This window comes from Erinaceus europaeus, chromosome X (genome assembly GCF_950295315.1).
Source record: "Erinaceus europaeus chromosome X, mEriEur2.1, whole genome shotgun sequence".
In the NCBI taxonomy this organism is placed as follows: Eukaryota; Metazoa; Chordata; class Mammalia; order Eulipotyphla; family Erinaceidae; genus Erinaceus; species Erinaceus europaeus.
Window position 1 is genome coordinate 71,643,209 of NC_080185.1, and position 25,689 is coordinate 71,668,897.

General features: G+C 42.4%; 1 protein-coding gene across 7 annotated transcripts in view; it reads left to right on the forward strand.

The window, feature by feature from the left end:
- The first annotated feature begins 996 nt into the window (after nt 1–996).
- The window catches only part of ATRX (ATRX chromatin remodeler), a 217,354-nt gene continuing 192,661 nt past the window's right edge, over nt 997–25,689 (forward strand). For 6 of the 7 annotated variants that reach the window (XM_060183145.1, XM_060183147.1, XM_060183146.1 and 3 more), the window contains exon 1: nt 997–1,225. In XM_060183145.1, the coding sequence (XP_060039128.1) occupies nt 1,206–1,225 (20 nt within the window). In that variant the 5' untranslated portion in view covers nt 997–1,205. Of the gene's footprint in view, nt 1,345–25,689 lie in introns of all 7 variants that reach the window. The other variant, XM_060183149.1, reaches the window with a different exon arrangement.

Here is a 25,689-nt window from a genome sequence, read left to right on the forward strand (position 1 = left end):
AAATAAACAAATAAATATTTCTAAAGTTGTCCATGTCTGTCAGAATATCATATTTTGCTTCTCCAGTAGGAAGCAGCAACCCTGTCACCCAACCACAAGCAGGGTGCTTGCAAATTCCAAGAAAAGCTATTTTAACAAACTGAAATACGCATGGCAGAATACATCTGTAAACAAAACTACAAATTATTCTAGCTTAAAGATTTGTGACATGCAGATTTGGACACATTATAGAGTGTGAACACTGGAAAGACTTTTAGAGACCATACAGCCAAACTTCCTCTATAATAAGAAGGAAATATATCCAGTTGGTCTGTGAGTTGAATATCACTTCAGACTGAGGAAATAGTTGACATGTTTGTGTCTTTTCAGTGGACAGTTAAGGGTTTATTCAATACTGAAAAAACTGTATGCAGATGTCAACTTGGCTTTTTATACATACACATGTATTTTCCAGAATACATACATGTATACAGATGTGCAGAATACTGTAACATTTTAGAAAAACAACTTGATGATAAACTGGAATATAGGGAAAACTAATATAGGATGAACATACAGATGAGTGGCTTCGCGTGGTTTGGATCTCAACTCCACTACTGTGGGACTTTGTGTTTCAGTTTCCTCATTTGGAAAACGTAGGTAAGGAGCGTCTGACTTCAAGGATTACATGACCTATCATGGATAAAGGATCAGTAGTGTGCTGGGCACATAACAAACTCTTAATAAATGCAAATTGCTGTTCCTGCCTCATCCGTATGTCGAAGAGAAGAGAATGGATCGTAAAAGTGTTTTCAGGAAAAAGTCAAATCACTAGCTGATTTGAAACGCTTTCCAAAAGGTGGAGGGGATAAAATGACGTCGACCGCCTTAGCAACAGGCCCCCATAGAAGGTGAATTTCCGTAGCCAATAAGAGTATGCGGTGCAGAGGAGCCAGCCAATGAATGACGGAAAAAGGAAGAGGGAGGACGCGCCAATTCTCCTGCCTGAGCCTCGGCCCAACAAAATGGCGGCGGCGGCGGCGTCGCTTTGTTTCCGCGGTTCCTGCGGCGGTGGCAGTGGTAGTGGCCTTTAAGCTGTGGGGTGGACCCAGAACCAGCTGTAGTGCCGACTAGGAGTCCAGTGCACTTCTATCATAACCCGGCGCCGGGGAGCGCACAGCGGCGCCCTAGGGTCGCTGAAGTCGACGAGGCATTGAAGCGAAAACATGACTGCTGAGCCCATGAGGTAAAACACAGGTTCCGGCATTCTGGGCCTACTTTCCTTCGCAGTTAGGTGTTTGGAAAGCTTTTGGCTTGGTAGGCCCGACCTGTGTGTTGCTTAGGGAAAAAGACATCTGTTTTTAGGTGAGAAGGGTTTCGCGATTTCTACGGAAGGCTTCAGCCCGGGTGGGGGTGGGGTGAGGGTGGGGGTGGGGATGGGGGTGGGGGTGGGGGGGCGCGACCTGGAGTGTCCGGCGCTTTTGCCTATGGCCCCTAGCCTGTGAATCTTGGTTGGCCTCTTCTGTCCATTCTTTGGTGCCTGTGGAATTGAGACTCCGACGTCGGAGGCCGTCATTAGTGTCCTGGTCATTTTTCCCCCTAGTCTTTGGGCCTACTGAAAGCTGCGTGAAGAACAGAGGTCGGGGGGGCGGGGTGGGAAGAGGGGGAGGGGCGCCCGGGCGGACTTTAGGTCTTGGGATGGCATTCAGATCTGTGTAAACGGGAAGTATCCCAGATTTGTGAGATTTTTCTTTCTGGCAGCCCCAGGGAAAAAAGCCCTGTTAAGGGAAGCGGGTGGGTCTTGCTAGGTATTTATATTCCTTCTCTACTCAAGATCTTGAAGGGTATTTATTGGCTAGGCAAGGAGGTTTCCTTACAGAGGACCCCACTAATACCGCTTTTTGCGAAGTTCAACTTTAATGAGTGATTAAACAGATGTCAGATTTTCTCCACTTTCGGTGCGAATTTTCACCGAAAGAAGTGATGCCCTGTTTTGGTTTTCATTCATGAAGGATGAGGACTAGGTTAATAGGGGTTGATGGAAGGTTTGTTGCAAGGGAAATTGTCAGGTCACTTCTTACCCAGTTAAGCACATTTACTAAATGGTTCAGATTGCTTTACCAGAGCACTGCTCAGCTCTAGTTTATGGTGGTTCGGGGATTGAACCTGGGATCTTGGAGCTTCAGACATGAGAGTCTCTTTGCATAGCCATTATTCTGTCTCCTCCACCCAGATTATTGGCTTTTACAATGAAATGCGTACGGGGCGGGTGGTGGTGCACCTGGTTGAGTGCACATGTTACAATGTGCAAAGGCCAGGGTTCGAGTTCCTGATCCCCACCTCCTAGTGGTGAAGCAGGGCTGCAGGTGTCTCTCTCTCTCTATCCCCCCTCCCTATCACGCTTTTCCCTCCCGATTTCTGGCTGTCTGTACCCAATAATTAAAGGTAATATTTTTTTCCCAAAAATAAAATGAAATGCATACCACACGTGCACAGATTGCTGACTTACTTTAAAGGCAGTTTGACACTTGGCTTTTTATCCCTGTGAATTAAATACTTTTTTTTTCTATTCTTAAGTGCTTTCTTGGCATCCAGTTGCAAAATAAGGAGAATTAATTACAAGGAACATGGATCAGAATTGCATTTGTACCTAGAAAAATATGCCTTTGGGTAACTATTAGGGTGACATACGTTTTCTGAGCACTTCAGATCACATGTATAGGTTGGGAAAGAGCCTATGCATGGTTATGCATAGTTTGTTTTAACTAGTGCTGGGTAGATCCTTTCCTTGGTGTGTTGAGGGGCACTTAATTTGTTAAATACTGGATCCCTACTTCTGTAAAAATTATGAACTTGGTTTCTGAAGGTGTTAATTGGTTAAAGTACAAAGAATCCATTATATAAGGGTATTGGGTCACATAAGACCTGCTCACTATAACTTGTTGACTGGTGCTCATGATCTTTCTAAGTCTTAGGACTTTAAAGCGTTATGTTTAATTTGCATCATTATTATTATTGCATATACATATTTACATAACGTTTCAATAGAATTATTCTTTTTATAGGAGCCAATTTTTCTTAATCTGTCTTGACTTTTTTAGGTCTTGGTGGTAAGAGTGATTATCATAACTCAGGTTGAGTGCTTACTGTTGATTTTTACTTCATAATCCCCAATCTGCATGGATTCTTAGAACAACCCTATGGGCAAGGTAGTTGATGTGTTCCCCATTTTACAGATGAGGAAATTGAGCTGCAAAGAGAGTAGATGTCTCTCTTTGCAGCTCACAGTTACACAGCTTACAACTATTGTTGGAGCTGGAATTAAACTCAGTTTTGACTCCACATATGCACTCTTTAGATGTTTTATTCATTTAGTTAGGATAGAGACAGAAAAATTGAGAGTTAATGGGGAGATAGAGAGACACACACAGAGAGACAGGCCTGTAACACTGATTTACCACCCTGCAGGTGGGTACTAGGGGCTTAAAACCATGTCTCTGAGCATTATTACATGTGCTATCTATCAGGTGTCTCACCACCTGCCCTCTTTTTTTTTGTTCCAAAAGATTTATTTTATTGATTGTGTGTGTGATAAAGTCAGGCATAGAGAGGGAGGAAGGGAGAAGGAGAAGTCAGAGCACCACCACTCTGGTACATGTGGCACTGGGGACCTCATGCGTACAAGTGTTATATTCTATTAGTTGAGACATATCCCAGGCCATACATACCACAGGCCACACGAGACATTATTGCCACCTTGAGTTGCCAAATCTAATGATTGTAATCATCTTGATTTAGCCTAAGTATCCGAATGTAAGAATTTCATGTTAGCTACTTTTTTAAAAAAAAAATATTTAATTTATTTATTCCCTTTTGTTGCCCTTGTTGTTTTATTGTTGTAGTTATTATTGTTGTTGTTGTTGTTGGATAGGACAGAGAGAAATGGAGAGAGGAGGGGGAAGACAGAGAGAGGGAGAGAAAGACACCTTCAGACCTGCTTCACCGCTTGTAAAGCGACTCCCCTGCAGGTGGGGAGCCAGGGCTTGAACCGGGATCCTTACACCAGTCCTTGTGCTTTGCGCCACCTGTGCTTAACCCCCTGTGCTACAGCCTGACTCCCAATGTTAGCTACATTTGTTTTAGTTCTTTATTATTATTATTTTTAAAGATTTTATTTATTTATGAGAAAGATAGGAGGAGAGAGAAAGAACCAGACATCACTCTGGCACATGTGCTGCTGGGGATCGAACTTGTGATCACATGCTTGAGAGTCCAAAGCTTTACCGCTGCGACACCTCCCGGACCACGTTTTTGTTTTAGTTCTTTAGTTTGTAACTTAAAAAAAAATAATATAACATTCATTTCATAGAATTAAAAAGTATGTTGCATTCTGGCTATTTACTGTGAAAGAGCTCCAATGTCATTTAACTCAAGCTGTTAAAGGATAACCTGATGGGTAATGCTTGAGAGAGCTGAAACTCACAAAGCTGATTCTCTTCTAATGCAAGGTGTAAATTATATATATATATATATATAAAATCTTGCATTAGTATTGATATATTTTTCACAGGAGTACCAGATTTTTTTCTTTACCAGATCTTCTTGAGCACTTAAAATCATGAATAAAGAGTGACCAGGGAAATAGGTAGATTGGTAGAGCATCTGACGTTCATGCCTGAGGTTCCCAGTTTGATTCCAGCACCATATGTAGCCAAGTTGTTCTCTGACATCTCTTTTTCTCTCCTTTCTGACTCATGTGAAGGTCTCTCACATGTAATAAGTAAAACAGAGCCTCTTTACATTTTTAAAAATTATTATCTCTTGAACAGAGACAGTCAGAAATTGAGAGGGAAGATGGAGATAGAGAGGAAGAGAAACAGACATATGCAGCAGCACTGCCTCATCACTTGTGAAGCTTTCCCCCTGCTGGTGAGGACTGGGGGCTCGAACCTGGGTCCTTGTGCTTTGTAACGTGCACTCAACCAGGTGTGCTACTACCCGGCCCCAGATATTTTTATTTATTTATTTATTTATTTATTTTAATATTTTTATTTATAAAAAGGAAACATTGACTAAACCATAGGATAGGAGGGGTACAACTTCACACAGTTCCCACCACCAGAACTCTGTATTCCCATCCCCTCCCCTGAGAGCTCTCCTGTTCTTTATCCTTCTGGGAGTATGGACCCAAGGTCATTGTGGGATGCAGAAGGTGGAAGGTTTGGCTTCTGTAATTGCTTTCCTGCTGAACATGGGAATTGACAGGTCGATCCATACTCACAGCCTGTCTACCTCTTTGCCTAGTGGGGAAGGGCTCTGGGGAAGCAGAGTTTCAGGACACATTGGTGGGGTTGTTTGTCCGGCAAGTCTTGTCAGCATCATGCTAGCATCTGGCACCTGATGATTGACAAGAGAGTTAACATACAAAGCCAAACAAATTGTTGACCAACCATGGACCTAAAGGCTGGAATAGTGCAGATGAAGAGTTGGGGGTCCTCCATTTTGTAGCTAGCTAGTAGGCATATTTTAGTTATATTCCAAAGGGCCTGTGGCTATACCAGTTTTTTTTTTTTTTTTGCTTGAGCCTGAAATCTGATATGCAGGTGGATCCTAATTATTGTCTGGGGAGGTGATGTCATGGTTGACAGGAGGACCAGAAAACTGGATCAGGGAAGAGAGTAGCTCCCAAATATGGGAAAGGTGTATAAATATTGTTGACTGTAAACCCCATTGATTTGATGTAATCTGGGGCCCATATTCAGTTTAGGAGCTTATGTGACCTCTGCATCCCTGTAGATCTGAGCTCACATTCTGTGGTCTTAAGTAGGAACGTTCCAAGCTGCCCCAATATCAGGACCTGTCTTCCTCAGGTGTAGCATAGAGTATATTGTCCAGCCTCCCTTCAGAGGATGGAACATTCTCTACCATTGTTGATTCAAGCTGAGGGCAAGGTCCTATGGGGGCCCACAAAGGGGTCTATTGTGTTGTTCCTGATAGAGATGACCGGGTAACAATGGAGAGAGGGATTTATTCGAGGTTTAGGCACATCATGTCTCTTTGGGAATCTCAGGACTCCCCAGATAGGGCCCCAGCTGATGGGGTGGCCAGATAGTGACTAAAGAGTCATCGTTAAAGTATGCCAGTCTCTTGCCCTTATTCAGCTTTTGCAATCCTTTCTTTGATGAGGTTATCTTTGGAGAGAGTGAGAGAACTGGAATAGGAAGTAGGTGAGGAGGGTAGATTTTTAAAAAAAAATATTTATTTTATTTATTTATTCCCTTTTGTTGCCCTTGTTGTTTTATTGTTGTAGTTATTATTGTTGTTGTCGTTGTTGGATAGGACAGAGAGAAATGGAGAGAGGAGGGGAAGACAGGAGGAGAGAAAGATAGACACCTGCAGACCTGCTTCACCGCCTGTGAAGCGACTCCCCTGCAGGTGGGGAGCCGGGGTTCGAACTGGGATCCTTATGCCGGTCCTTGTGCTTTGTGCCACCTGCGCTTAACCCACTGTGCTACAGCCTGACTCCCAGATTTTTTTTTAATAGTATAGGTTAGTGCTATTTTTATTTGTGCTTATAAAAGAGCACTTCCCTACGTTTCTGTGGTGAAATAGTTAAAGGCAAGAGGGAGAGAAATAAGCCCAATAATCTGACTAAACCATACACTCAGATATATCTGGCTTCGGCATAGTCTTTAAAAAGTTTTTTTTTATTATTTCTAAAGGTTTTTTTTTGCTTGTTATTTGCTTTTTAAAACTTTTTAAAGTATTTATTTTCCCTTTTGTTGCCCTTGTTTTTTATTGTTGTTGTTATTGATGTCGTCATTGTTAGGACAGAGAGAAATGGAGAGAGGAGGGGAAGACAGAAAGGGGGAGGGCAAGATAGACACCTGCAGACCTTTTTCAACACCTGTGAAGTGAATCCCTTGCTGGTGGGGAGCCGGGGGATCAAACCAGCATCCTTATTGCCGGTCCTTGCGCTTTGTGCCACATTAGCTTAACCGCTGTGCTACCGCATGACTCCCTGTTATTTGCTTTTTTAAAAAAATGGACTGGTTTCTTCAAATTGTAGGCATTATGAAAGATTATCTAACCTCTGATATTAGATGAACTTTACAGTTGACCCTTAAATAACCCTGTGCTGATTTCTTTTTTCTGTTTAGACTTCCACATTCACTTTTAGCAAACTATGGATATAGAACCATCAGAGATAGAGAGTAGCCTATAGGTTATATGAAGATTTCTGATTGTGTGGGGATGCTGAGTAAAAAGTACCTTAGAAAGGATCTCTTACGCTGATAGTTAGCAATTAGTTGTCTATCGATCACATTTTTGAAAAATGTTAACTGTAAAATATTCCATTCTCACTGTGTGGAAAACATGCCAAGTGTACAGAGGAGACAAAGCTGTAGTTTTTTTCCCCCTTTATTGGGGGATTAATGTTTTACATCTGACAGTGAATAGTTTGTACATATATAACATTTCTCAGTCTTCCACATAACAATACAATCCCCACTAGGTCGCTCCTCTGTCATCCTTTTCCAGGACCTGTACTCTCCCCCACCTACCCCAGAGTCTTACTTTGGTGCAATACACCAAAAAGCTATAAATTTTATAAAGAATTTTGAATTTTTTTTCTTTCTAATGAGAGTAAGTGATACAGAGAGGGAATCTCAGGCTGGGCAGTAGCGCAGTGGGATAAGCGCACATGGCACAAAGTGCGAGGACCTGAGTAAAGATCCTTGTTGGAGCCCCTGGCTCCCCAACTGCCGGGTGGGGGAGGGGGGTCTCTTCACAAGGGGTGAAGCAGATCTGCAGGTGTCTATCTTTCTCTCCCCCTCTCTGTCCTCCCTTCCTTTATCCATTTCTCTCTGTCCTATCCAGCAGCAACAACGACAACAGTAACAATACATACACCAACAAGGGCAACAAAATGGGAAAAAAATGGCTTCCAGGAGCAGTGGATTTGAAATGCAGGTACTGAGCCCCAGCAATAACCCTCTAGGCGTGCGAGAGAGAGAGAGAGAGAAACACAGGATCTCAGTCTCTCTCTTGCCTCTTTCACAAACTGGGGGCTTCACACATGAAATACTTTACTTCCTGAGCAACCTTTTCAGACTGTGGAAACATTTTAATATTTGATGTTCGGTTACTTTATTGACTTGGTGAAAATAAAGACTATATCCAGCTGCTATTCATTATTGGCAACCCTTAGTGTAGTTGGCTGTGAGTTCTCATCTCATATTTATTTATTTTTATTTTTTTATTTAAGAAAGGATTAATTAACAGAACCATAGGGTAGGAGGGGTACAATTCCACACAATTCCCACCACCCAATCTCCATTTCCCACCCCCTCCCCTGATAGCTTTCCCATTCTCTATCCCTCTGGGAGCATGGACCCAGGGTCATCCCACCCTACTAGGGAAAGAGAGAGGCAGACTGGGAGTATGGACCGACCAGTCAATGCCCATGTTCAGCGGGGAAGCAATTACAGAAGCCAGACCTCCTACCTTCTGCAACTCACCTCATATTTTTAGAGGTAAATTTAGTATTTAAAGGAATTTCTATATAGATGATAGGTGTGTGAATATTTTTCATAAGAACATGTGTGGGGGCCAGGTGGTGGCATTCCTGGTTGAGTGCACATGCTAAAATATGCAAGGACCCAGGTTCCAGTCCCTGGTCCCCACCTGCTGGGGGAAAGTTTCATGAGTGATGACGCAGGTCTGCAGGTGTCTCTCTCTCTCTCTTCTTCTCTTTCTCCCCGTTCTATCTTGATTTCTGGTTGTCTCTATCCAATAGACAAAGATAATTAAACAAATTTAAAATAAAAAAGAAAATTTGTGTATTTATGTGCATGTTTGGCGTCTGAATAGATCTATATTGGGTGACAGGATGTGTGGAGTTCTTAGGTTTATATGAAATCCTTTTCCCCAGTCCTTGAGTGTTCTGTTAGACATTGGAAGAGATGTTTGAATGGTTTGAGTTATTGGAAAGTAACCTTCCTATAGGAATATTGAATGTAGGTAAACACAATCTTAGATAGAATCTCCTTGTACCTTTATCTTTTCTTTCCCACATTTTTCATTTGTGCTTAGTAGTGGGTTACAAGATTGTAAGATAGTTCCACACCACACCTACCACCAAAGTTCTGTGTCTTTACACTCTTACTTCCCAAAGATAACCACCATAGTACTCACAAAGTCTTAGATGCAGTTTGTTTGCTTCTGTTTTTTTTTTTCTTTTTCCTTTTCTGAAGTTCATGTGTATCAGTCCTCTAAATTCTACATGAGTGAAACCATCCAGTAGTTGTCTTTCATTTCTTATTTTGATAAGCATAATCACCTCCAGTTCCATCCATTTTGTCCTAAAAGACACAGTATCTTCTTTCTTGATTGCAGAATAGTATTCCATCCTGTACCTTTATCTTAATATCTAAAAGATAGGATAAGATAAGCATGACTTAATAGCTCATGTCCAAGATGTTTAACCTTCATATCTTTATAAAACTACAATATGTTTATTAGATATTAAAAGAGTCTGTAGTTCTGGAGAAGGTAGGATTTCACCATAGGGGGAAATAAAGATAGATAGATGCCATAGCACCAAGGCTTCTCTCAGAGAGGAGGGGGCTGAGCTCAAACGTGGATCATGCACATGTTGTTATTATTATTATTTTTACCAGAGCACAACTTAGTTCTGGGTTATTCTGGCTTATGGTGGTTCTGGGGACGGAACTCTGGACCTTTGCTGCCTCATGCATGAAAATCTTTTTGCATAACCATTTAGCTATTGTCCCAGCCCGATTACATATTAAGTGGGTATTAAAAGATGGTAAAGATTTGGGGCTATTAATGTTACTTATTTATTCCCTTTTGTTGCCCTTGTTTTATTGTTATAGTTATTGATGTCTCGTTGTAGTTGGATAGGACTGAGAGAAATGGAGGGGAAGACAGAGAGAGGGAGAGAAAGATAGATACCTGCGGACCTGCTTCACTGCTTGTGAAGTGACTCCCCTGCAGGTGGGGAAGTGGGGGCTTGAACCGGGATCCTTAGCAGGGGAGCCGAGGGCTTGAACCAGGATCCTTAATGCCGGTCCTTGGGCTTTGCGCCACCTGTGCTTAACCTGCTGTGCTACCGCCCGACTCCCTTGTTGCCCTTGTTTTATTGTTGTAGTTATTGTTGTTATTGGTGTCATCATTGTTGGACAGAGAGAAATGGAGAGTGGAGGGGAAGACAGGGGGAGAGAGACAGACATCTGCAGACCTGCTTCACCATTCGTGAAGCGACTCCCCTGCAGGTGGGAGCCAGGGGCTCGAACCGGGATCGTTAAGTCGGTCCTTGTGTTTTGTGCCACGTGTACTTAACGCTCTGCGCTACCACCCGACTCCCCATTAATGTTATTATTATTTTTTAAATTTATTAATGAGAGGGAGAGGAGAGAGAGAGAGACTAGGCATATGTGATGCTCAGTGTCAAACTTGGGGGCTCATGCTTACAAGTCTGATGCTTTACACAGTGTGCCATTGCCTGGGCTTCCACTGTTAAATTTTTTTGTTTGTTTTTTGCTCATTCCTTTTACTTTTTAATTAATTTTTAGTAGTGATTTAATATTGATTTACAAAATTATAAGATAGTAGGGGTATAATTCCATACCATTCCCACCACCAGAGTTAGCAGTGTCCCCCATTCCCTCCATTGGAAGCTGCTGTAGTTCTCCCAAGGTCACAGATATTAGCTGATTTTATAACTATCTATATCTATTTTTAAAAGTTTTAAAATTTATTTTCTGTATTTAGTTGGTAGAGACAGCCAGAGGGAAGGGGTGATTAAAAAGGAAGAGAGACACCTGCAGCTCTGCTTCACCACTCATGAAGCTTTCCTTCTGCAGGTGGGGACCAGGGGCTTGAACCTGGGTCCTTGCACACTGTCATGTGTGTGCTTAACCAGGTGTGCTACTGCCTGGCCCCTATATCTATTTGTATTTGCCAATTTTTTCCTCTGGTCCTGCCTTCTCTTCCTAAGTTATACCTACACCTACTACTATTCCTGACTGTCCTTCCTTTTTTCTCTTTTCTCTCAGATAAGAGAAACAGTGCCTGATTTCCTCTGGTGTTTTCCAGATTCACTTCCCTTTCAGTGATAGTATAAAAACAAGATTCCTGGTGACCAGTGCTTTAGGTCCTGATGGAATTGGATTTCAGAGCTTTACTGCTATTTTTCTATTTTCCCTCCAGGGTTATCTCTGGGGCTAGGTGCCTACACTGCTAATCTACTGCTCCTGGGGGCCATTTTTCCCATTTTGTTGCCCTTGTTATTGTTATTATTGCTGTTGGATAGGACAGAGAGAAATTGAGAGAGGAGGGGAAGACAGAGAGGGGGAGAGAAAGATAGACACCTGCAGACCTGCTTCACTGCCTATGAAGCGACTCCCTTGCAGGTGGGGAGCTGGGGGCTCGAACTGGGATCCATCCTTCCTTCCTTTTTCCCTTTTCTCTTTTTAAAAAATTTTTTATTTCTTTACTGGGGGATTAATGGTTTACAGTTGACAGTAAATACAATAGTTTGTACATGCATAACATTTCCCAGTTTTCCACATAACAATACAACCCGCACTAGGTCCTCTGCCATCATGTTCCAGGACCTGAACTCCTCCCCCCGCCAGAGTCTTTTACTTTGGTGCAATACACCAACTTCAGTCCAAGTTCTGCTTAGCCAGGAATTAATTTCAAATGATATGGTTTCTTTTTGTTATACAACCTTATATTTAGTTGATGTATCAAAATAAGGACAGTGTATTAAAAATACAGTGACTTGGGAGTCGGGCGGTAGAGCAGTGGCTTAAGCGCGGTAGAGCAGTGGATTAAGCGCACATGGTGCTAAGTGCAAGGACCAACGTAAGGATACTGGTTCGAGCCCCCAGCTTCCCACCTGCAGGGGAGTCACTTCACGAGTGGTGAAGCAGGTCTGCAGGTGTCTTTTTCTCCCCCTCTCTTTCTTCCCCTCCCCTCTCCATTTCTCTCGGTCCTAACAATGATGACATCAGTAACAACAATAATAACTACAACAATGAAAAACAACAAGGGCAACAAAAGGGAAAATAAATAAATAAAAATACAGTGGCTTAAGCATGAATATTGGAAGTAGAAAACTAAAGACTATTTAATGTGTTCATATTAATTTTTAAAGATTTTATTAGTATTCTGATAATGATTTACAGAACTGTAAAATTACAAGGGAATTGTTCTACACTGTACCCACTACTAAAGTTTTGTGCCCACCTGTCTTCTCCCCCCAATGAGAACCAGCATAGTTGTCATAAAATCTTAAGACACAGTGGTTTGGGAGGTGGCGCAGTGATAAAGCTTTGGGCTCTCAAGCATGAGGTCCTGAGTTCAATCCCCAGAAGCACATGTACCAGAGTGATATCTGGTTCTTTCTCTCTCCTATCTTTCTCATTAATAAATAAATAAAATCTTTAAAGAATATCTTAGAGACAGTGACTACTGATAATATGTGGTTTATTCATTGACATTCTCTACTTTGTTTTCTGGCTGTTTCTTATCGAGTATGCTTTTATCTCCCAGTCTTTGTGAACAGTTACCCATATTGTTTATGTGTGTCTACTCCGTATGTTGTTTTGTGGTTACCATATGTTTATATTCAGCTTTCTATATCTAAACGTTTTTAAGAACTGATTTCATCTAACCACCATTTACTTAAATTGCTTGTATCCATTTCTTCTTCCTCATTCATCTTTTATAGTTGTCTCATATTTCTATTGTTTGTGTTTCTGGGTCTGTTGTACTGTGTACACCTTGTTCAGAGTTAAGTATTCCTAGCTTCGTTTTCCAGTGATACTCCTTTCCTTAATTCTTGCAAGACAAGTTTGGTAATGACAATCTCCTTTAACTTCTGTTACTGATTTGATTGCTCCATGAAATGGGAATGAGTCTTGGAGGGTAAAGTCTGTGCCTTGGAATTTTTGACTTTGTTATCTTGCTGTCTTTTATCATCTAAGGTTGCTTGCTCCTGCACACTCTGATGAGAATCTGATCGTGCTACTTTTACAAGTTACTTCTTCTTTCCCTAACAGCTTTCCATACTTACTCTTAGTCCTTGATTTTAGACCATTTTATATTATGGTTTGGCATAGGCTCATTTTGGTTTAGGAATTTGAGTGTTCTTTCTGCTGCTGCTTTTTTTTAACCAGAGCACTGCTCAGCTCTGGCTTATGGTGGTGCGGGACATTGAACCTGGGACTTTGGAGCCTCAGGCAAGAGAGTCTCTTGCATAACCATTATGCAATCTCCCCTGCCCTTTGCTTCTTGAATGTTTATATCTTGGTCATTTCCTAGATTTATAAACATTCCTGCTACAATTTTGTTTAATATGGTTTCTGTTCTCCCTTCTCGCTCTCTCTTCTCCCTCTTGACACCCTATTACTCAGTGTTTGCCTTTATTATAATGGGGCCTTCTATTTTTTAGTTGCTTCATTTTTTTTTTTACCAGAGCACTGCTCAGCTCTGGTTTATGGATGTGCGGGGGATTGAACCTGGGACTTTGGAGCCTCAGGCATGAAAGTCTCTTTGCATAACCATTATGCTATATCCCCACCCTCAATATTATCTTTTTTTAAAAAAAAATTATTTATTATTGGATAGAGACAGAGAAATTGAAAGGGCAGGGGATGTAGGGAAAAAGACAGAAAAACACCTGCAACACTGCATCACTACTTGTAAAGTTTTCCCCCTGCAGGTGGGGACCAGGGGCTTGAACCCAGGTCCTTGCACACTGTAATGTGTACACTCAACCAGGAGCAACACCACTTGGACCCTGGCATGAGTTTTCTCTTTGCATAACCATTATGCTATCTACCCCCGCCCTATTTGGAATTTATTTATTCATAGGAAAGTTAGAAGAGAGAGAAAGAACCCGACATCACTCTGGTACATGTGCTGCTGGGGATTGAACTCAGGACCTCATGCTTGAGAGTCAATGCTTTATCCACTACGCCAACTCCCGGACTACTTGAGTTTAGATTTTTCCATTTTTTTTTTCAAATTTCCTCTTACTGTATTTTCTAAATTTTTGATGGCTCCTCTTGTTTTGTAGAACCAAATGATATGTAGAATGGTTTCATTTTTCTGTAGGCATTTTCCTGTTTTTCTGCCTTTATCTGGTTTCTGTGTTAACCAGCAGGTGGTGCTATAGCTATGGTGCCATGGCGCTATGGCTCTCTGTTGATAAGTTTTGCTGGAGAGGTGAGAGGGGTATTGAAAAGTAAGGTGCTGATATTTCACTTTAACTGAGCCTGGGTTCAGAGGAGGTTGGAATCAACCTCCTCTCCACTTGTTCTAAGCTTCCCCTGCAGGCACTGACTCTGCTGTATAGGACAGTTAATTTCCCACCTGCACACCTTCCCTGGTGTAACATTTCCCTAGGGCTAAAAGGCTTTATGTTTGGGACTCTCACTGGTTTTCTTTACTGCCACAAAGGTGCAGAGTTTAGCACTCTATTTTTTCTTTTTCTTTTCTTTCTTTTTTTGCCTCCAGGGTTATTGCTGGAGCTCAGGAATCCACTGCTGGAGGCCATTTTTTCCCATTTCATTGCCATTGTTGTTACCCGTGTTGTTGTTATTGTTGCCATTGCTGTTATTGTTTTCATTGCTGTTATTGTTGGATAGGACATAGAAAAATGAGAGAGAAGGGGAAGACAACGAGGAGGAGAGAAAGATAGACACCTGTAGACCTACTTCACCACTTCTGAAGCACACCCCACTTGCAGGTGGGGAGCTGGGGGCTCTAACTGGGATCCTTAAGCTGCACTCTCTTTTCTCAGTGCTCCCCGCCCCCAAGTTAGCACATAGTGCTTGCTGTCTCTACCATTTCCCAGCCATAAGTTGTCAGTATGGTGCTGGTGACTTTGTAGTACCATTCCTTCTTTTTTGGATTCTTTTTCCAGTCTTCTTCCCCTTGAATTTTTTCTGCACCCTCAAACAACACCGTATTTTTAATTTTTAAATTTTTAAATTTGCTTTTCCCCCCATTTGTTGCTCTTGTTTTATTGTTGTAGTTATTACTGTTATTGATGTCATCATTGTTGGATAGGACAGAGAAATGGAGAGAGGAGGGAAGACAGGGGGAGAGAAAGATAGACACCTGCAGACCTGCTTCACCGCCTGTGAAGTGACTCCCTTGTAGGTGGGGAGCAGGGGGCTCGAACCACGATCCTTACTCCGCTCCTTGCGCTTCGTACCACATGCGCTTAGTCCACTACGCTACAACATGAGGACCCCTTTTTATTTTTAAAAGAAACTGTTGTTGTGCACGGGCCGCGGAGAAGAGAGAGAGGGGGTCCGGAGCGAAGAGGAAACACAAATCTTTATTTGCGCTTGCACCTCAGAGTTGGGTGCTAGAGAGGCAGGTTGGGCCATGTGGAGGTAGCGAAAATGGCTGCCTCATGCAGTAACCTTTCCTGTGTCTGAACACCGGAGTGAAGCACTGGCAAGAGAGAGAGGTGGAGGTGCGGAAGAAGAAGGGCTTTTATAGGAGCAGCTTTCGCGAGAATGGGAAGGGGGAGGAGTAACCATAGCACTCCAGGATAGGATAATAACTCTCGTGAGAGTGGGAGGGGGGAGGAGTAACCAAAAGCACTCCAAATATTGTGGGGATATAGACAATGGCCTGAGGGCACAACATGGCTGAACAGGCACTCCGAGAATGTCCCAACTGTCCCGGGAACTAGCAGTAGCCTGAGGGGACAACATGGCAGATGTGACTGCATTGGCACAATTTCCCAGCAAGAAACCAGTATTGTTTCTTCTTTAAAATATTTTTTCTATTTTCCTTCTTTTCTTTTTTTTCCACCAGGGTTATTGCTGGGGCTCTGTCCTGCCTCTCTCTCCTCCAGCGGAAGAGTCAGGAACCAAGGAAGTACGTAGGATAGGGGGCAGGGAGAAGGAAGAAGAGCTAACTAGCAAGGACTAAACCAAAATCTCCCGGATGCAGGGGGAGTGAGACCAAACCAATGTAACAGAATGATCATGTAAATAGACCACAACATTAAGCAATGTGACAGAAGGGATCCCAGAAGCAGAACTAGAAGCATACCAACAATTCCCCATTTTCTTTTTAACTAATTGACCAACACTTATTATTTATTTTTAAAGTTTGATTTTTCCCCTTTCTATATTTTTAAAAATATTTATTTGCTTTTGTTGCCCTTGTTGTTTTATTGTTGTAGTTAGGACAGAGAGAAATGGAGAGAGGAGGGGAAGACAGGGGGGAGAGAAAGACAGACACCTACAGACCTGCTTCACTGTTTGTGAAGCGACTCCCCTGCAGGTGGGGAGTTGGGGGCTCGAACCTGGATCCTTATGCTGGTCCTTGTGCTTTACGCCACCTGGCTTAACCCGCTGTGCTACGGCCGACTTCCCTATTATCTTTATTTATTTATTGGATAGAGACAGCCAGAAGTTGAGAGGGAAGGGGGAGATAGAGAGGGAGACAGACAGAGATACCTGCAACACTGCTTCACCACTTGCACAGCTTTCCCCCTTCAGGTGGGGACTGGGGGCTCGAACCTGGGTCTTTGTACATTGTAACATGTGCACTCAACCAGATGCGCCACCACCCAGACCCCTTTCTGTACTTTCTTTATTCCTTTTTTTAAAAAATATTTTATTTATTTATTTAGTTGCCCATGTTGTTTTATTGTAGTTATTATTGATGTCATCGTTGTTGTATAGGACAGAGAGAAATGGAGAGAGGAGGGGAAGACAGAGGGGGGGAGAGAAAGATAGACACCTGCAGACCTGCTTCACCGCTTGTGAAGTGACTCCCCCGCAAGTGGGCAGCCGGCCTCGAACCGGGATCCTTCTGTCGGTCCTTGAGCTTTGAGACAGGTGTGCTTAACCCTCTGTGCTACCGCCCGACTGCCCTTTTTGCACTTTCTAATGTATGACATCACAGGTGTAAAGTAGTATTTCATTGTTGTCTTTATTTGTATTTCTTTGATAACCAGTGATTTCTTTGAGATTTTTTTTTCATGTCTGTTGACATTCTGAATCTCTTTGGTGAAGATTCTATCCATGTTTTCTTCCTATATTGTAATGTGTGTTGTTGCTGAATTTGATAAAATACCTTTTATACAGGGGCTGGGTGGTGGCGCACCTGGTTGAGCACACAAGTTGCAATGAGCAAGGACCCAGGCTTAAGTCCCCAGGCCCCACCTGCAGGGGGAAAGCTTCACAAGTGGTGAAGCAGTGCTGCAAGTGTCTCTCTGTCTCTCACGCTCTCTATCTCCCCCTTCCCTCTCAATTTCTGACTGCCTCTATCCAATAAATAAAGATAATAAAAAATTTAAAAAAACCTTTTATGGAAACAATTTTACTTCATTTTATATTATAAAATTCTTCTTCTTCTAGCGTTTGCCCTTCTTCCGTAGCTAGTCAACATCGTCAGGTTGAGCCTGATGTAAAGTTTCGAGACCTCCTTTGAATCTGGAGAGGTGGCAGTCGTTGACTATGTGGGTCACAGTCTGTCTGTAGCCGCAGGGGCAGTTTGGGTCGTCTCTGGCTCCCCAGCAATGGAACATAGCGGCGCAGCGGCCATGGCCTGTTCGATAGCGATTGAGGAGGGCCCAATCATAACGTGCTAGGTCAAAGCTGGGTTGACGCTTGCAGGGGTCTGTGATGAGGTGTTTGTTCTTTACCTCAGCTGACTGCCAACTCTGTTTCCAAGAGTCTGGAACAGAGAAGTTCAGTGTAGGCGTAGGAGACCAGATTGGATGACGAGACGCCAAGTGTTGAACAGGGTGGGCGAAGATATCTGCGTATATTGGCAGGTCCGGTCGAGCGCAGATGTGGGAAATGAACTTAGATGATGCCGCATCCCGACGAGTATCTGGCGGGGCGGTGTTGCTAAGAACTGGCAGCCATGGAACCGGGGTGGAACGGATGGTTCCAGAAATTATCCTCATGGAGGAATATAATTTGGAATCGACCAAGTGGACATGGGGGCTACGGAACCATACTGGGGCACAGTATTCTGCAGTGGAATAGCATAATGCCAGAGATGATGATCGTAGTGTGGAAGCGCTCGCACCCCATGAGGAGCTGGCCAGTCTTGCAATGATGTTATTCCTCGCGCACACCTTTGCTGCAGTTTTTATGAGATGTTCGTGAAATGACAGAGTGCGATCGAGAGTAACGCCAAGATAGACTGGCTGGGCTTCATGCCGGATGGATTCTCGTATCGCCAAGCTGCACATTAAGCTCACGTGAGGCCGAGGCATGGTGTAGATGGAAAACAGATGATACTGTTTTTGCAGTGCTAGGGATTAGTCGCCATTTTTTACAGTAATCAGATATCAGAGACATGTCTTTCGTGAGTGTTTCCTCGAGGATGTCAAACTTGGATACCTGAGTTGCACAGCAGATGTCATCGGCGTAGATGAACTTTCTTGAAGAAGTTTCTGGAAGGTCATTGATGTAAATATTAAATAGCGTAGGAGCCAGAACAGAGCCCTGGGGGAGGCCACTTGAGACAAGTCTCCATCTGCTAGACTTGTATAAAATTAGTAGTGATACATACATGTTTATATTTATGCATGTGTATATCTATATCTATCTATCTAAATATGGTGGAAATGGGGCCATGTGCTGGTAACACTCTGAACCCATATCCCATGTTAGACAGAATCCCTCTCCTGTCTTTTTAATGTACTGGTTTTCAACATAAGATTTAAAGAGAGTTTTAATGTGTTCTTTGTATTTAAGTTTAGCAACAGAGGAGAGGTGGCACAATGGGTAAAGCATTCGACTCTTAAGCCTGAGGGCCTGAGTTTCATCTCCAGTGTCACATGTGCTAGAATGATGCTCTAGTTCGCTCTCACATTTATCAATAAATACGAAAAATTTAAAGCATGGTGCTACACTACAGTGCTTTCTTAATTATTACAATAACTGATAACTATAAGGGATCTAAAAGAAATTGCAGTAGGATATACATGAGATGAACTTGAAGGGAGTGATAGTTCGCTTGCTAAGAAAAACACGATACTCTTAAAAATCAAAAGAATGAGGTGCTGATATCATTTGTACTGAATGTCTTTCATATATGATTGTAGTGGGAATGCTCTAGCTTTCCTTGATTTCCACCAGAAATCCTTGGAATTCAGACAATGATCCACTTATTACAAGATTCAGTCATGCTTTTATAATTATATTGGAGTATATGTTGACATCACATGTGTCAAAATAACATGTTTTTGAGCTAGGCCTGTTCTTTCTAACAAAAAATCAAGGTTAGTACTCTGTGTCTATGAAGTTACAACAGCTGCATCTTATAGATAAGATTCAAGGTTAGGACATCTGTGTATCATAAACAGAAAGAGGTTGAGTACATAAAGTTATTGTTTTACTGTTACTACAATAATAAGCAGAGGGAGTGATTCACTGTGCTGGTTTTCCAGTCATGTGGGCGCTCAACTTTCCTGTGCGGGTTTTCCATTCACTTGGGAGCTCAACCTGAGGTTTCTCTTCATTTTGCAAATCTTAGAAATGATAAAAAAAAAAATCGGGCAGAGGGTAGCATAATGGCTATGCAAACAGACTCTCATGCCTGAGGCTCCAGAGTCCCAGGTTCAATCCCCTGCACCACCATAAGCCAGAGCTGAACAGTGCTCTGGTAAAAAAAAAAAAAAATCAAGGTGGGGTTGAGGGTGGAATACCAAGTTGAGTGCACACATTACCATGTGCAAGGACCCCCAGGTTTGAGGCCCCATTCCCTACTTGCAGAGGGGAACAGTGATAACCCTGGTTCCAATTAAAAAACAAACAAAAAGCAAAACAATAGCAGCACAATCTGATGGAGTATTCAGGTTCATTTTAGTGGAAAAAACCAGAATGACCCATTAAGAATGCTTAAAATTTAATTGGATTAGGAAAGTGAAGTGTGAATGTAGTATAAAACAATTTGGACATAGGGAAAGGTAAAAATGCGTGTATCAGGCTTTAAGGATGATAAAGTAATTGGCTAAGTGAAGAGTTGAAAATGAATAGGTAAAGTAGAGCCGACTGAAGGACATGGGAGGTTGTCCAGTGTTCTGTGATTGCATGAAAAACCCTTTGTTTGATATACAGCATCCTTTCTCCCTCCCCCTTCTTTATAAACATTTCAGTTTTCACGCACTTTATTTTTACTGTCTTAGCGCCATATTGCCTGATTAAGGCAGTAATGGAGGTTTCTGTTCATAACACCCACTGTGCTAGGGTAAGGGTTCACATTCCTCCCCAGGTCAGGATCAGTTCTGCTTCCAGTGTAAGTCATTGGGCTTCACTGACTGATAGATGTGACTGGAGGAGGCAGTTGGGCAGAAACCTCAGACCCAGGACCTAGAACTCTAAAGATATAGGAGTTAGACTATAATCATTTTTTATCCTTTTTAAATTGCTGTATAGAAATTTAGATTGTTTCAACTTTTTACTGTTTTAAGCAGATTGAGACAAACATCCAAGCTAATAAATCTTTGTATTTACTTTTGAGTCATTAAAAAAAAAAGTTTTGGGAGTCGGGCGGTAGCACAGCGGGTTAAGCACAGGTGGCGCAAAGCACAGGGACTGGCCTAAGGATCCTGGTTCAAACCCCCGGCTCCCCACCTGCGCAGGGGAGTCCATAAGCAGTGAAACAGGTCTGCAGGTGTCTTTCCTCCTCTCTGTCTTCCCCATCTCTCTCCATTTCTCTCTGTCCTATCTGACAACAACAACAATATAACTACAACAGTAAAACAACAATGGCAACAGAAGGGAATAAACAAATATTAAAAAAAAAGTTTCTCGGGCAGGGTTAGATAGCATAATGGTTATGCAAAGAGACTCATGCCTGAGGCTCCAAAGTCCCAGGTTCAGAACCCTGCACCACCATAAGCCAGAGCTGAACAGTGCTCTGGTAAAAAAAAAAGTTGTTTTTTCTTTCTGCCTCCAGGGTTATCTCGCTGGGGCTCATTCAGTGCCTGTACTATAAATCCACTGCTCCTGAGGGCTGTTTTCTCCATTTTGTTGCCCTTGTTATTGTTGCCATTGCTGCTGTTGTTGGACAGGACAGAAAGTTAGCCTGGTGGTAAAATAAAATGCAGGTTAAGGGTGTAAAGTAGGGTGAAGATTGTGGAGTAGATTGAACATTTCAAGAAAATAAATGGTAGGGTGGGGTAGATAGCATTATGGTTATGCAAACAATGTCATGCCTGAGGCTCTGAGGTCCCAGGTTCAATCCCCCCATAGAGCTAATTAGTGCTCTGATTAAAAAAATAAAGAAAAAAGAAAAAGAAATGAAACTCAGTCAGTGATAGACTATAGCTTTTGGGCTGGGGGATACAGTGTAATACAAGACTATTCCTGAGGCACCAGAGGTCCAAGGTTTGATCCCTGGCACCACCATAAACCAGAGATGGAGAGTGCCGGTTAAGAAAAAAAAGTGGGTGTCTGGCGGTAGCACAGCGGGTTAAGCACATGTGGGCAAAACACAAGGATCCCAGTTTGAGCCCCCGGCTCCCCACCTGCAGGGGAGTTGCTTCACAAGTGGTGAAGCAGGTGTCTTTTTCTCCTCCCCTCTATCTTCCCCTCCTCTCTCCATTTCTCTCTGTCCTGTCCAACAATGAGGACAGCAATAACTGCAACAATAAAGCAAGGGCAACAAAAGGGGATAAATAAGTAAAAAAGAAAGCGAAAGAAAAAAGTGTGTGTATGTGCAGGGGTGGGGCACACAGGATAATGCATCTAGATATTATGCCTGCTTTGCCATGGACACGACCTAGGTTCCAGCCCAGTCTCCTCTGCACTGGAGGAAGCTTTGGTGCTGTTTTTCTCTTTCTATTGAAAAAAGTTTACTTAGAGCAATGGAGCCCCAGTGAAGAAGGGGAAGAAAACTGTAAAGGGTGGCAGTAAATATGAGATGAATTGCCTGAGGAAATTCTAGACAATGGAAAGAGGATGGTAAATGTTTGACTTACCTGAAACCAGTTCCTTTTGGAGTTCCAAAATGTTTCAGTGAAGTAGGAGGGAGTAGGGCAAAGGGTGTAGAGATACTCTTTAAGCTCTGCTGATAGTATCTTAGATGAATGTCCACATGAAAAAAGCTCAGGAGACTCTAAGTTTCAGAGAAATGGGTGTTTACTGAAGTTGAGCAGAGATAGAAAAGAGAGAGGAAGATACACACAGACATGTGTAAGCCCTTGAAGAGTGAGTGAGAGCCTGGAGTTTCCCAGTTCTACTTTTTCTCCTCTCCAGGGGTTATTGCTGGGGCTCTGCACCTGCACTATGAATCCACTGCTCCTGGAGGCTATCCCCCCCTTTTTGGTTGCCCTGGTTGTTTAGCGTTATTATCATTGTGTGTTATTGCTATTGTTAGAGAGAAGGGGAGAGAAAGACACCTGCAGACCTGCTTCACCGCAGGTGGGGAGCCCCGCAGGTGGGGAGCGGGGCTTGTACCTGGATCTTATGCCTGTCCTTGAGCTTTGCACCACATGCGCTTAACCAGCCCTGCTACCGCCCAGCCCCCAGCTATTTTTTTCTCTCTCTCCCCTTCTCTCTCCTTAATTGCCACCAGGGCTATCGCTGGGGCTCAACACCGGCACTACCAATACATAGTTCCTGATGGCCATTTTCTTCAATTTTTTTTCATTTCTATTTTATTTTTACATGACAGGACAGAGAAATTGAGAGGGAAGGGATGAGAGAAAGATAGACACCTGCAGACCATCTTCACCACTCGTGAAATGTCCTCCCTGCAGGGGTTGAACAGGGGCTCAAACCCAGATCATTGTGCATGGTGGTGATATATATGTGTGTTTAACCGGGTGTGCCACCGCCTGACCCCCTCCATTTCTGTCTATCCAAAACAAAATGTTAAAAGAAAGAAAGATACCTACAGCACTGTACTATGGCTTTTAACCCCCCTCTTCTTGCAATTGTGATGTGTGCCTCTTTCATTGTGATGGGGGTCAAGCTTGAACCTGGGCTGCCATGACAAAGCAGCACATCACCCATTTTTAACTATTTTGTGCCCCCCTTTCCTTTTTGATGCTGTATTGATAGTACAATATGTACCATGATATATAATTCATTCTTATTTTAAAATTTACTTAAATTAAATTATATATTTAATTATATTTAAATTTTTGGCTACAAGGAACTTTGTGTTGTGTGTTGGTATCTAGCCTTTTTTCTGGTTCCATTTTCTAATGTAAAGATATTGAATAATTTATTCATTATATATCTGTATTGTGTCTAGAGAAGTAGAAATTATACCCTTTGGGATTTACATCCCTATTACAGTTATACCCATTTCAATCTTGTAAATCAATATAAAATCACTAATAAAAATAAAATATTAAAAAAGGATTATATATCCTTTTGGCAATTTCAGTCTTAATTTTAAATTATTTTTTATGATTTAAAATATTTACTAATGATTTAGTAATATCAGGTTGTTGGAAAAGTCATGAGGCATTTTTGCATAGGAAATCATAGAAGGGAGTCAGGTGGTAGCGCAATGGGTTAAGCGCATGTGGCACAAGTGCAAAGATTAGCCTAAGGATCCCAGGTTGACCCTCTAGCTCCCCACCTGTAGGGGGGGTCACTTCACAAACGACGAAGCAGATTTGCAGGTGTCTGTCTTTCTCTCCCCCTCTCTGTCTTCTCCTCCTCTCTCCATATCTCTCTGTCCTATCCAACAACGATGACATCAATAACAGCAACAATAATAACTAAAACAATAAGGGCAACAAAAGGGAAAATAAATAAAAATTCAAAAAAAAATTAAAAAAGAAAGAAAAACATAGAAAAATACATTAGGATTTTTCTGACAGCCCCAATAATTTACAAGCTCCTAAGATTAGAGAGGTATAATTCCACAATGTACCTACCAGGACAGTTCTGTGCCCTCTCGTTCCTCCACCTTGGCTCTCCCCCTTTCTCCCAAGGATAACCATCACAGTTTACACAGTCTTAGCAACAGTTTGATTATTTTTCTTTTTTAATCAAACTCATGTTGTATCAGTTTCTTATATTACACATCTGAGTAGAACCATCTGGTATTGAAGAAGCGACTTAGTACTGTGGTGTTTGATGTCTTTTAAACAGAACACTAGTCTGGGAGTAAGGTGGGGAGTGATCCTAGACCACCTCCTCTTCCCAAACTGACTTCTGAATGTAGGAACTCTGCTGTGAGGTCTAAGTCACTCTTTCTTTCTTTCTTTCTTTCTTTCTTTCTTTCTTTCTTTCTTTCTTTCTTACTTTACTTTACTTTACTTTACTTTACTTTACTTTACTTTACTTTTTTTTTTTTTTTTTGCCTGCAGGGCTGTCTGACCCCTATAGCCAGGGTCTCTGGCAGCTGGGACACTTTAGAGTTTGATAAGCCTCCCTGATGCCACAGGGATACAGTGTTCAATTCCCTGGTTTCTCTGAACTATTATCCCCTTGGGTTTGCTGAAGAGCCTGTTTTTACAGCTCTTAACTCCTTTTTAAAAAATATATTTATTTTCCCTTTTTGTTGCCCTTGTTGTAGTTATTATTGTTGTTGTTATTGATGTCGTCATTGTTGGATAGGACAGAGAGAAATGGAGAGGAGGGGAAGACGGGGAGAGAAAGATAGACACCTGTAGACCTGCTTTACCACTTGTTTTTTTTTAAAATTTTTTTTTTTGTTTTTTTTTTTATTAAAGAAAGGATTAATTAACAAAACCATAGGGTAGGAGGGGTACAACTCCACACAATTCCCGCCACCCAATCTCCATAACCCACCCCCTCCCCTGATAGCTTTCCCATTCTCTATCTCTCTGGGAGCATGGACCCAGGGTCATTGAGGGTTGCAGAAGGTAGAAGGTCTGGCTTCTGTAATTGCTTCCTCACTGAACATGGGCGTTGACTGGTCGGTCCATACTCCCAGTCTGCCTCTCTCTTTCCCTAGTAGGATGGGTCTCTGGGGAAGCTGAGCTCCAGGACACATTGGTGGTGTCTTCAATCCAGGGAAGTCTGGCCGGCATCCTGATGACACCTGGAACCTGGTGATGCAAACTCTAGTATACTTCTACTTTCTTACTGCTTTACCACTTGTGAAGTGACTCCCCAGCAGGTGGGGAGCCGGGGACACGAACCAGGATCCTTACGCCGGTCCTTGCGCTTTGCGCCACATGTGCTTAACCTGCTGCGCCACTGACCAACTCCTCTTAACTCCTTTTTAAAAAAGCCACTAGGTTCTGGTGTGGTTCCTCGTGAACCCTTTAAATCTACCATGCAGATTTGAAGTTACTCTCTACTGCCTGCAAGGCAGTGCATCATTTCTGTTTGACTCCTTCTGTCCCTCACCTCCAGTTTCAGCTACAACACACAATCACTAACCTTCAGATAGTGATGTTCTTTTTACCAGAAATCCCAGATGTTCTCTGATGAAATTCCTTGAGTTATCTTGTAATATTTGTTTCCTGGGGGAGAGCCAACTTTCTGTGACTAGGTCATCATAGCTCTGCTCCAGAAATCCAAAATTTATTATTATTATTTAATTTATTTATTACTGGATAAAGACAGAGAAATTGAGAGGGGAGAGGGAGATAGAGAGGGAGAGAGAGAGAAACACACCTGCAGCCCTGCTTCATTACTCCTGAAGCTTTCCCCTTACAGGTGAGGACTGACGGCTAGAACCCAGGTCCTT